Source organism: Lasioglossum baleicum, chromosome 4, assembly GCF_051020765.1.
Source record: "Lasioglossum baleicum chromosome 4, iyLasBale1, whole genome shotgun sequence".
NCBI lineage: Eukaryota > Metazoa > Arthropoda > Insecta > Hymenoptera > Halictidae > Lasioglossum > Lasioglossum baleicum.
Window position 1 is genome coordinate 19038722 of NC_134932.1, and position 13474 is coordinate 19052195.

Consider the following 13474-nt stretch of genomic DNA (forward strand, 5'->3'; position numbering starts at 1 on the left):
GACACACTTTTATTCATCAGTGTCACACGCGCTCCTCGCTGACACAGGCCACTCCGCCGCCTGTAAGCCGAGATCCTCGAAAAAAGAGAAAACCCGACGAGGCCGCCGCTGCGTTTAACCCCTTCGTTATTAAATAAATCATTCGACCCTTTACGCCGGCCAGCCAATATCTTCTGGTTTCATCTGATAATTCCTACATTAATATCGCTAATAGACCCGGCCGACGCTTTGTCTTCCCATAGACGCGACACTCGACACCGACATTACCCCCACCCTCTATCCGGAAATTTACCGCTACCATAAGTGTCGTGAGTTATTCATCGAGACTGACCAACGCGAACTTTATGTAGGTTCTATGATAGTTTAATAATAGAAGACTGGATGGATTTTTCATTCTGGTGACCAGTTTAGAGAGGGTGAGGACCTTGAACGCGATGTGGTTGCAAAGCGTGGACAACGCTCACCGCGGCGCGTCGGCACGCGTCCACTTCACTCGCAGAACAATCTCAGACTTTGGTAAATGTCTGCAACGGAGTTTCGCGAAGAGAGACACGTGCATGCTTTCAGCGGTAGTTGCCGCTGTGAAACGCTAATACGTCATTGCGCATTAACCTTCGGAATCTTCGACTCAGCTGTTCACTATAGTACTAGAATCTAAATTAATATTCCAAGCGTTGAATTGCAATATTTTTAGTAGATGGTTTAAAGTCGGCAATTATTCGCGAAATAGATTGTTAGAATATTTAGGTAATCAGATCGTTGCATATCAACAATAACTTAAACAAATATAACATTCTTCTAAATAAAACTTATTTATCAATGTACATACCATTGTTCCATCAACGAAATTATACTACGAAAAATGGAATTTTTTCGCCGTTCGTACCGATAAAATAAATTATTTATTCGAGTAGTTGATCCAAAAGTTTTGTCGACTGATAAAATGACAAATATATGATACTATTAATATTAAAAATTTATTATTATTAATATTAAAAGTTTATGAAACGTCTTCCGGTGGAGGAGAGGATTTGCATAACTCGCAGTTGCAAAATTTACGAACAGCAATTTACTGTTATTAGGACTTCTTTAAAAATACTCATCTCATTCATATATTCATATATTCATAAATGGGATATCGAAAACATACTATTTCATAACTCTAGGTTCCGATTTCTGTAAAAGCTACTGGTTCGTTTAACTCTGTCCATCGTGGCAAAAAACTGTACCGCGACACCCATCCATTACGAATAATTGGGAATAAATGGAACAGTCCGTTTTTCCCATGGTTTACACGCGATGCCCCGGGCGCGATTCCTAACCCAACCAATTACTCTTTAACGCTCCAATTTGTTTTCCAGTTATCCGGTTTGGAATTACCAAATTTTTGAAAACGTATCTGCAATCTGAAGCTGCAAGATCGGCGTCGCAATCATTTGTCTGTTGGGCTCCACAAGATAAATACCGTAGTGAGATTTGCATAAAATAATTGTAAAATTTAACAACCGTTTCATTAACACAATCAAAACTCTGTGCATCAATCGCAATAAAACATGCGCAGAAGTTGACTCACAATAATTAAATACTTCATCGAATTATCCGTTCCGGCATGACAAGGTCTTGACGAAGTCATAAATATCGAATTCAATTTATTAACCCCCGCCGTACAAGCATAATAGTGTTATATGTCATAATAAAACCTGAAATCTAGGAGTATATTGTGACTGTGACACGCGTGTAGAAAGTTTCCAGCGTGAAGAATAAAATACAACTAATTCCAACGTTATAGTAACTATATCTGTCACATTAAAGTCCTACAAGGTCTAACTCGTGGATCACGTTTTGAACTGCCACACCGCCAGGAAAGTATAAATCTTTTTTGTCACTCGTTTGAATTTTAATTTTCTCGCCAAATGTTATTAAGCAGTGCGAGGTGTGAGAATCTTACACAAATCATTGTTACGATAAACTTCGTATTACTAAACAGTTTTGCCCGACTTTGATGGGCATTGTATCACTCGACGTGTGAACAGTGAACGTAACGTTCAAAAAAGGTTGAACTTAATAACGCTATTGAATAGCGATGCACAACTTCTTGTTACGAAGGAGACACAAAATAACAACCTAGTTTTATCACACCGTAGCTAAAAACAAAATGAGCCTCAAAAATAACGACATATGTGACTCCAAAGTTAGACAGAGGGTTAACGTTTCGTTTCCAAGAGAACCGCCGAAGCATCACTATCAGTCATTCCAAAAAGAAAGTAATCGGAACAGCTGCATGAAACTAAAAATTGATGTGCAACTTTAGAGAAGTTCTGAGAAGACGCTCACCTTTAACAGCAGCGTTCAGTCTATCCAAGTTCGCGAGCGTGAGCGGCACAGGTCCGAAGTGCATCACGATTCTGTCCGCATGCCGACGATCACCGAATCCGTTGTCATGTCGGGCCATGAAGATGCCGGTGTAACTGCGTCGCATGTAGCGTCCACAGGTGTCATTGAGCGCTAGATCGAGGGTGGCGTTGAGCACACCCTTGATCGCCCTCTTGACGCGCACGTGCAAGTGTCCGCCCCTAAGATCCTTAATTTTTCCGGTGAAAATGTAGTCCGCCTGGCGGACCTTCTTCAGAAACATAGTATCGTTCCGGATGGCAGTGGTCAAGTTAGCCCGACAATCCAGAAGCTCGCGTGTCGTCGAAACAGCGAGTGGCAGCATCAAGCTGGTCCACAACGCGAGGAACACGATCTCCATGTTGACGTGCATGTTGATAGTCACGTATTTATTCCGCAGGTGTCCACAATATGCTCTCGTTACCGATGTAACCGATTGTCCGTAATTATTCACGCGGTGTCGCGTTCATTACGTTCGCGCTTCGATTGCCGACGATAGAAAAAGGCGGGCGGTGATTATTTCGATTAATTCACACCGTCCCGGGCCGGGGAGCGTAATCGGCGTCGAGGATCTCGGAGTGAAAATGATGGATGGTCCACGGGAAGTTCCCTGTGATACTCGGAAACTGATATCCACCCAGAAACGTCACGGCGCGACGCTCCGAAGGCTTCGGATCGAAGGAGGCTCGATATCCTCCGTCGCGTCACGATTTGATTAGTTCCCGGCTGTCGATCGGCGAAGCATCGTCGTTCTCGAAAGAGATATCTGGCCGGTCGGAGACCGCTGAGCCCTCTAAATGGAAACGAGTCCGATCTTACGAGGCGTGTGATCTTGAGCAACAGGTTGGCGCCGTGTGTCGACCCACGCTCGCCGATTTCCAATCCGCGCGCCGTGACTCGTTTCCCGTTCCACCGTTCGTGGCAAGTGCGAAACCTCGCGCGGAGATTCGATCGCGTGATCGATAAACCGTCAATTCGGCGGCCAGTTGTCGTCGTTACCGAGACGTTTTATCGTTACTCGGGTGCGACTAGGGCCGGCGTGCTGCGATATTGTTACGGAATACGCGCGCGATCACGCACGATTTCCCGCGTCCTACCGGGCGCATCGGGCGCGAACGATCGAGCAATAAGCTGCCGTTTATGTCAGCCGATAGCCGCGCGCTTCTTCTGTTCGACCGGCTCTCTCGATCGTCGTGAAATCAGAGAAACTCGACACGCGCAATCAGGGCGAGCGATCTTCCTCGAATCCCGACGCGCTCGTCGTCGTAAGATCTACGCGCTAGTTGCTATCCACACGGTTGATCGACTTTCACTGAAACTGAGCTTTCCCACCGTTGACTTTTTCATTTCTTCGGTTCTCACGGAGTAGACGCTTCCACTCGCGAAACACCAAACCGGCACTAATGATCCAGTCACTGATCACTGACACGTGAAACAACTACGACGTCGGAAAAATCGCGAATTTCCACCGCGTCCCGTTCGGCGGCGACACGCTCGAGGGTATCGATCCCGATTTGATCGGCGTGATTGAAGCCCGTCGAGAATCGTCGGCGGCGGAAAAAAAACGTACGCGCGCGGAATCGGTTCCGACCGATGCACCGTTGAGTGACGTATTCGCGGGACCGTGGACGCGAAAATTAACCGTTGCCAAAACGCACTGTCAACGCGGTGCTGAGGGCCCCGCTCGATATTCACGGCGACTACCCGCGATCCTGCGCGAGAGTGAGAGAGCAGTGGTTGAGGTGGTGGTTGGTCGCGTGGAGGCACGCGCTGGACTGAGGAGGGCAAAGTGTGGATGCTGCAACTACAACGTGTAGGCGTAAGTCGCCTTAGACCAAGGGACCAAGAGGGAGAGAGAAACGGCCGGCTGGTTGTCTGTGTCTCTGTGTGCGTGTGTGCCGCTGAGGTACACCTACGTAGACACGGATACGAACACAGACGCACACTCTCCTGCCTCTCTTTCGGTGCAGGCTGGTCGTGTGTCCGTGGCTGAGCTCGGGGAAAACAGTTGGGGGGAGGAGCGATCAAGGGAGACAGAGAGGAGAGAAATCTCATCGAGAGACCGGCATGCCGGTGTGTTTACCACGTGAGTAGCCGAGATGCGTACTATATGTGGGTGCTATTGACACACTTATATACGCGCAACGATTCAGGTACGCCGCCGTTTACAGCCGGAGCTCGTAAGGTGTATGACTTTGATCGCTACGGAAAAATGGAGCGTAGAACGCGCGGTTACGGACATTTTCCAACAATTTTGGCACTCTTCTATGATGAGATTGCTGCGGAACAATTGTTAACCCTTTGCCGTCCAAAGAGTTTCCTTCCTTTTTATTTCATAATTCTAACTATATTCCCAGTTAGAGGTGCTTTTAAAATTGTGGTATCATTGATGAATGTTTCCAAGCCTGAAAGATCCATTTATTTTGTGAATTAGAGTTTATTTGAACATAGTTATATTTATTTAACGTTACTGCTAAAAACATTCTAGGGGGGAGGAATAAGTAACCAATACGAAAATCAATGTTGAGAATCAACTGATATAAATTCGACTAATTTTGTTGCTAAGAAACCGATTGGATCGATCTCGGTATGTAGAAGGCTCTCCAATTGAATCAAGAAAATGTAAAGGAACACGAACCAAGTGAATCCAAGACAAAGAGACTCGGAATTCCACCAATACAAAAAAGAAGACCATGAATCGGATCAATACAGGATACAGACACTTGAATGGAGCTCGCCTGGTGTCTTGGAACACAAAGATTCACTTTTGAGGAGTCTGAACCTGCGCTCCTAACGTGCACAACAACCTTTAGGATCGAAAAATCATGTCCTGTTGTTTTGGCCTGTAGATCCATCCAGAGATTAATGGCCGAGGATCTTTACATTCGAAAACACTTCATTTTGGACCTTTTAGTTTGAAGTTTTAGTTTAATCATTTCGACCCATCCATCCTGAGTGCGTATGGTTGTTGCCCCTAATCTATGAATTCTTTCTATTGGATAGTATAATTCTATTGGACATTTATAAGTATAGTAAAAAACCTTGCTAGTTGCAACCTCGTTTATTGCTCGGAATCCTCGTTCGTAGCATACTAGCGACCCCCACCACGAAGTGGAACTAGTGGTGGGAATTGTGGCCTTCGTAGAAACAAAAGAAGATCAACACCGAGATTGGTTATCTCTTTCGTTGTGCCGTGCCTCGAACGAAGTTGTACTGTATATTATTTAAACTGTTTTGAATTAAGTCCTTGTAACTGGCTTGAATTTGTCCTTTTTAGTTCTACCATTTAGAGATCTTTTGCAATTTGTACCTTTGGTACGATCCACAGATGTGATCGTACTAGGGTAAGAGATTCGACCCATTTAATTAATTGATTCAGGAACATCGAAAACACTTCCATGCGCCATCTATAAAAGTCGAAATGTTTGGGAACTGACTGAATATGGCCAGGCAAGCGAAGAGACCCATTCATTTCCTTGCGAACCTTCGGAAAAAAAGATGAATGAAGACATCAATCTCCTGGTTCTAACACGTTGACGAGCGAGATTTCGACAACACGTGCACGGGTCGGACAAGAGGAAGAAAAGGACACCGAACGATCTAATCTATATCAACTTAACGAGCTACAATCTCGGGCGGTCCGGAATTGATGGCGATCGATAATACCGAATCCCGTTCGTGCGGTCAACTCTCCGCTCGGTGGTTTCAGGTCTCTCTCGCATCACCCACGAAATGTTGGAAATCCTCTTTAACGAGTCCGTAGAAGAAGTTAATGGGTCGACTTCGACGTGACAACGTACAAGGAAGGAGGCACGTTCTTGCTCGCTTATTTATGATAATAGTTTCCCCTGCGCGTAGCAGAACGGACCAAGACTGATCTACGGTGTCGTCAGTTATGGTACATCATAATTTCCGCGGATATTTATACTTGCTCCGGTACAATGTCATGCAGCGCCTCGTCCCGGGCGTGGATGGAATGAGATTCTTGTCTTGGCCGACCAACCAGATACGGACTCGAGTTTCGAATGTACGCAGAAATCATCCTCGATGCTGACGCTAGTGCCGCGCTACAGACGTGGGATATGACGGTTCACCCACGCCGTAGTCTTACTATCGTGCGAGAAAGATCAAGAACAATGATGAATCGAGGAAATCACCGGTTTAACGAACAAATAAATATTTTCGTGAAACCCCACACCGCTTTCCTCGCGAACAAAACAGAAATTGCCCAGGCCATTTTCATACGATCTCACTCGTTTGTCTTTTTACCTTGCACAAGATGGGACTCTTCTACTAAAACGCTTTTACGTTTACGAAGTTGTAATTCTTGATTACAGAGCTCTCGAGATCTCCGCAAATTTTATGACACGACTTATTATGAAAACGCATGCGCGATATATTGCCATGGAAACCACAAAAAGGTACTTCGCCACGGGATTATCATTGGAAGGCCACGCAGACTATAAGCAAACGGGAAATAGTACAAGAATCCGACAAAATCTGTTCCCGCGAATAATGAAGTTTAGAAGAAGTTAAAGTTTTTGTTAAGACCTTTTTGGCTGAACCAGGCCTGTCCAAATTCTTCTTCGCGAATTTGTCGTGAATTGCTAAGGAAGCTATTAAAATGTTTCCCATGTATGCACTTAATAAAATATTGGAAAAGGAAGTTTACCATATTATAATACAATGTATCCCCTCTCGATTAACATCAATTTTTGTTTGAAATTACAATATTACAGAAATCGATATTTGATCCTAGTCCTACCGTAGCTAAGAGGTTAACCTTTGTTAAACGTCCTGTTACTGAAAGGTACTGCCTGTCCGTATCGTCGTAATCCCGCGTGCGCGATCTTTCAGGGTATGTGTATCTTCCGTTAATAACAGAATTTACACTCCTCCCGGCGTCGTCGATAAGCGTATCGAAATCCGGCCGTTTCGCCGGCGAACGAACGCCAATCCATTTCCCGTTGTTCGTTCATTAAGCCGGCTAATACGACAGCGTAAACGACGCGGATCAGGAAACGTGGGCATTTCGATAGGTCAGGAATCTCGTGTAACGCCGGGGCACACGGTCGGACCAGTTATCGTGATGCGATAATGAAACACAGATCCGTATCAGGCGGACGTTCGCCCACGTGGACATGAAGGAATGCAGGCTCTAGCTAGTGGCATTGTTGCGGGAATATGCGTCGATGGTAATAGGGAACGGTGACGTTAATGAATGCCTTATGGCGAGATCCGTACCGTATCGCCGCCGATTAAACAAGATTTCTCGTCCGGTTGAACGGTCCGGATCCGCGGGCCCGGCCTGGCACGCGATCGTTTTCGAAAGGAACAGCTCTGGAAACGCTTCTATGGGGGACATTAAAGTGTCGCTCCCCCTTCTTCGTGGTACCCCAGCGCAGCGGCCTGGCACGATCACCGACGAGCAAAGCGAATCGGCACCGGTGCCCACGCTCCACGACATATCGTTGCAGATCGTTGCGGATCGTTTGCAGCGCCGGCATGTCCTTGCGCATGTCCTTACCTCGCTGTTGTCCACGAATCGTGTCCCTGAGGGCGTGGTATCGACGCTTACGCCGCACCACACGATTGTCTCGTATCTTCCATCGGCAATGGTCCGTTCCCAAACGCATAATATCCCGGCAAGTGTTAATGGCGCAATTTCACGCCGGAGTATATCATACCCGTTCGTTACAGTTATGGATTCTGTCAGAACTGCCCGCCGTTTACTCACCCTCCCTCTTCGGGAACGACGCTCACTCCCCCTTGGGGATCGGTATCGTGACGATCTTCCCGGTCCCAACTTTCCCAGCCTCGCGGAGATAAATTCATGCGGAACAATTCGCTCTGTATCGAGGAATGTAAACGAGGATGTACCTGGTTTCGTTCTTTCGCGGACTAAATCGTTTCTAAATTGATGATCTTGTCTCGTTGGTCTTGTTTGATCCTGTGGATACTGTGAGACGATATCGAGTAGATCGTGTCTTATATTCGATGGTGGACGTCCTGGCCAAAGCGCTATTGGATACAATAATAAAATTGGATAAAAATGTGACGCTAACAAGGGAAAATTGTGGAGGAATGTAGTAGCCTATTATGGGGAAGGTATTTACCGAACATGATCGTAAAATTTTTGTAAGAGACGGGTGCCCTCTATCCGAAAATTTTGTAATTAGTGCTGTCTTTTATTCTTGTACGCATAAAGAAATTCTCAGTCATGTGATGACTGCAAAGAGTTAAATAACGAAATATTTAAATAATGGATATACGATTTATTCCTGCGAGAAGGATATCTCTGTAATACATTAAGGAATCCTTGTTCGTTCAGCTTGACTTTGGCATGGCTACGATTAGGTCAAAACAAATTCGTTGCCATTATCTATTCCCGATCCCACCGATTGGCCAATTCTCTTCCCCCTCACAAATTAAACCAATCATTGTTCGACGAACAGCTTTTCTCGAAACAACCCGTTTGTATAGGATCAGCAGAATGAGGGGTGCGCGGACGGCACGGTTGACAAATCGTCGGACGGACAAAGTAAAATATGGCGATGGAAAGACGAGACAAGCTACCGCGCCGACTGATCCGCCAGTTAACGAATGGATCGATTTGCGTGCTCGTTAACAATACACGTAAGGAACACTAATGTGCCACTTTGTTTCGGACGACCTCGCCGCACGATCAGGCTCCGGTCCCGAATAAAACGAGAGAACCAGATCCGCCGGCCGGCCGGCTTGGTCTGCGCCACGGTTTGCTCTCGGGCCTTTCGTTACGTGTCTATATCCTTGTCGGTTGATGGCATTCACCGGGGCCGATTATCCTCGAGCCGTCGGGACAGTAAGCACCATGTACGGTTGATTAAACTAATCTTATAAGCTATCCCGATCTACACCGAAGCGGTAGCGTCGGGGAATTACGGTAGTGCTCACTTCAATTACGAAGTTTGGGATCCAGAAGCAAAATTCTTACGTTACATAGGCTAGCCTTTCTCTTTCAAGTTAAAATGCAAAATTCGATTGTAAGGTCGTGAAAAAGCGCCATATTCGTGTGATCACAAATTAGGATCCTCGCATCTGACTCCATCCAACTACAGTTCTGGGCACCCGAATATTGCAAACTTCCTAGAACTTTATAAACTTTCTAGACTCAAAATATGCACCTAGTAAATTTCCTGCATAATTTACTGCATAAGTGTTAGTTCAACGAAGTGTTCGATTAATTTTACAATAAAAATGAAAGGTCGAAGGAAGAAATTGAACAAAGAAACTTAAAAAGTGAAATTGCACCGATTGTGTTATCTTGAAATCAGGCACCAAGTTTTGCACTCACACAATATTTGCGGGAGTGGTATCCGTCGAAGAACGTGGCATGTGTACGAAACTCGCCGCTTGGCCAGTTTATCGTTTATTCACGCCGCGATCCCGGTTTAGCAGAATTTATTTACCGAACGCGGAATATACATATCGGTCCGAGGAACCGACACGATGACGCCGGAGACGAAGATGAGTTACGACGAGCATCGCCTGTGGCTCACAAGCCCGTCACAAGCCTCGAACCACCCCACAGGCTCTCTCGTAAGCGAATTTATAAATGCTCGCGTGCCCGCACGCCGTAATGCAGGCGTCGCGTCGGTCAGCCTTTATATGCTTGTCACGAGGAACATTGAGTAATGTCACCAGACCCCAGCCGATATGGCCGCTCCGATGCGACAAATCGTCCAGATCGATCGGCCCGGGATCAAAGCCGGACCAATTCAGAAGCCATCTCCTTGGAATTTAAGATACTACACGGCTTCTTGGTTTACGACCGTTCCACCGCTCGAACCTGATATTTATGTGCTGGTGAAATACAGTTACCGAATTGATCCTCGTAACTTTCTTTTTACTTGGAGCTGTGCTTTGGCAATCAAATTATTTTAAGTTTCTATTTATTGCTTCTTCAGATGAATCTGCTAAAGAGGTGGCTTAGTGGATTGTTTTTTCTTTGAGTCGTCGGTGCTTAAACTAACTACAAAATGGTAGACGTGAGTCATTTCGTAATGATATTTTTATAAATTTGGTTGCTCGAACGCAGAATCGAGGAATAATTGATAACATTAATTTTTAAAATTAATTTTTACCAAACTTGAAAATTAATTTGTACTGCAATCTAATTAAGTGAACTAAATTTTTTTTTGGAATCTACGAGGTATGACAATATTACAAAGATCACTTTGACAATAAACTTCGTCTTTTCTATTCTTGCATTATTAAACAAGTTCTTTTAGTGCAGTCTATATATGTAGTACCTAACATTGTACAAAAGATCGATTCAAATGAAGAAGGATCGCGCGACAATCAACAATCACAACAATAGTGTCAGATTGATCTCCAAGGTTAAATGAAGTTGGTCAAACGAAAAACGTTGAATGGAGAAGCGAACCTTGATTGATCTCGTAGCCTTGTCAACGTTAATCAAAAACAGAACAGTTTCGAACGCGGACGACCCACCGGCAAGAGAATTGTATACTACCGTGTTCCGGAGCGGCGCAGAATCCCATATAAAGGCTTGGTACAGGTAGAACGCGGGAGCCGCAGCGAGCGCAACGCAAACGCGCGAAACACGCGACCACGCACGCACACACGAGCCTCGTCGGGGAATTGCAACGCGAGGATGCGGTCGTGGAGACGAAAACGAAGACGGGAGACGAGAACGGCGAGTCCGTAGTACATGAACAGACATAAAATACATACAGGCAACGACTCGGTGTGCGTGTACTTAGCATAAGTCTCGCACCCGAGGCGCTCTCTCATCGTATTTCATGTCGGCTACGCTTATGCTACGCTAGCGCACCGCCTCTCGTCGTCCTGCTTCCTTCGCTGATCTTTCTGCCTTCTATTTCTTCCTACATCATTTTCGTTCCTCTCGTCCCTTTACCTTCGCTAGGACTCCACTGCTCTTCTAAGGGCGAGTATCCATTTGTCGCGTGTCCGAGTCGGGTCATCTATCGTATCGTGTCACCGTGGACATGTGCTCTACCTTTGGGTATCAAGATGTGATACAGTGAAACCTCGTTTATTCGAATCATCTGATAGACAAGGCGATTTGGATTGCTAGATCATTCGGATAATAAGAGTCCACTAAATTTGCTCTTTATTATCGTTTCTTCGTTTGTATAACAGAGAGAGAAAGCTGTCGCAAAATTGTGATGAATAGAATACAATGCAATGAAAAAAGAATGGTTGACCTTTTGATCTTGCAGTTCAATTATCTGCTTGTTTCTAACGCTAGAAACTGACTCGAGATTTTGTTAAGAAACGGACGTGTACGCAACGATAGATGTAACTGGATACGCACCCTAACGTTGAAACCGACGCCACAGCTGTGAATCGGAAGGATCCCCCGGCATCCGAAGTTCAACCGGTCGATTATGATCTCGACTGCTCGCGAACTACCGCGCGCGACAGGCTTACAAGTCTCCGGAATTGCCGATCGCCTCTACCACATTACAGAATTAACAGTCTATCCGAGACGCGAACGAGCTGAGCGTATCCGTACGGTTGATAGACATCGCTGTTAACGTCCGCGCAGAGTTAGGAAGTGGGAATAATGGGTGAAGAAAGTCGAATCCTGTCGCGATCACAGCGATTGTAGCGATTACAGCGCGTTATGCGATCTCGCGCAGTGCCGGTAGCCAAGTGATTTTACAGTGGACGGGAGATAAAAAAAAAGAATTATGTAGTTGTAGAAATGGATGGAAATGTAATGAATAGAGGAAAATGCCGCTTTGAAGTGTGACGTTTTAAGTATTCACAACAGAAAGATTTATTATTCACAACAGAGTAGAAAATCCTCCGGTACCACTACCGGTCAAAATGACCGGTTCCAAATTTTTTATTTTACAATTATTCAAATAATGAAAATGATTTCATAAGAAATGATAGATATCTTTAATCAAGTATTACAATGGGACCGGACAAAGTGTAAATAAAATCAATCCTATCATTTTTATCAGGTAACATGTACCAATTACTTTTAATGCTCGATAGATTTATTGTTAATATTCTGAACATTCCGGATAAATTCACCTAATTATTTAAATTCGTCACGTTTAATCTGATCTTACATTATTTTCAGACTATTCAAAGACTTCAATCTATGAAAGTAGTTCCCAAGTTACAGTGTTTTATGGGTTCAACGGCACGAAACCAGTGCAACGAATATCTAAATATTAAGGAAGTTGGGAATTTGTGATCGTTTTTACCAGCTCGTTGCACTTTTATTAGAGTACACGCGTGGGCGACGACTAAATGCGTCAGCACATTTCACACCTGTCTTACACATTTCATATATTCCTAGCTGAATGAATGTTAATATGTACCGCATATCTAGCAAATAGTAAAATAAATAATTTCAAGTCGCGAACTGAAACATTTATTTTCCTCAGCGCAATGTCTCCAAGCACATCGGTGTTAAACTAGTCCGAGTAGCTGCTTGTCGTTTCAAGCGGCGACTCTTCCGGAAATTTATGTTCCCGAAATTATGAATTTGAATTCATGAGTGAATAAATTCAAATTAAAAAAGTGACGGCGCATAAATACAGCCCGTGCGCGAGGAACGGACAAATGAAGGCAAATAAGTGATCGCGCGACGTGTCGCAACGTCCACAACATAATAAACCTGAAATAAACCTGATTTAAACATTTAGGTGGTCGCATGCGTGGCGGCCAGTTACGGTCATGAAACAAGGAAGAAAGAGAGAGTACGTGAGAGAAGATTTATGCGCGTCTTAGCGCGTTTTTAAGCAGGATTAATGTAGATCAAGAGGAACAGCTTCCTGCTTAATCGGCCGTGACCAAAGTATTTATATCCTCCGGCCCGAAACAGCTTATCGAGAAACGCGATGATTCGAGCCCGGACGCTGTAATTGTTTAAATTAAGTCCGCGATTCTCGGCGACTGCTTCCCACATGCGTACCATTATCGCGAGGGCAACAATGCTTGCGTCGAGACAAAAGCAGCGCACGAGGACACGAGGCCAACACCTTCTTACACCGGTCCCAGGACCTGGCTTAATGGAAGAACATATCAAGCATATGAA

General features: G+C 45.0%; 1 protein-coding gene across 3 annotated transcripts in view; it reads right to left on the reverse strand.

The window, feature by feature from the left end:
* Positions 1–4180, reverse strand: part of LOC143207824 (uncharacterized) — a 171803-nt gene extending 167623 nt beyond the window's left edge. For all 3 annotated transcript variants that reach the window (XM_076421637.1, XM_076421640.1, XM_076421638.1), the window contains exon 1: positions 2335–4180. In XM_076421637.1, coding sequence (XP_076277752.1) covers positions 2335–2764 — 430 coding nt within the window. In that variant the 5' untranslated portion in view covers positions 2765–4180. The remainder of the gene's footprint in view (positions 1–2334) is intronic.
* Between the last annotated feature and the right edge of the window lie 9294 nt (positions 4181–13474).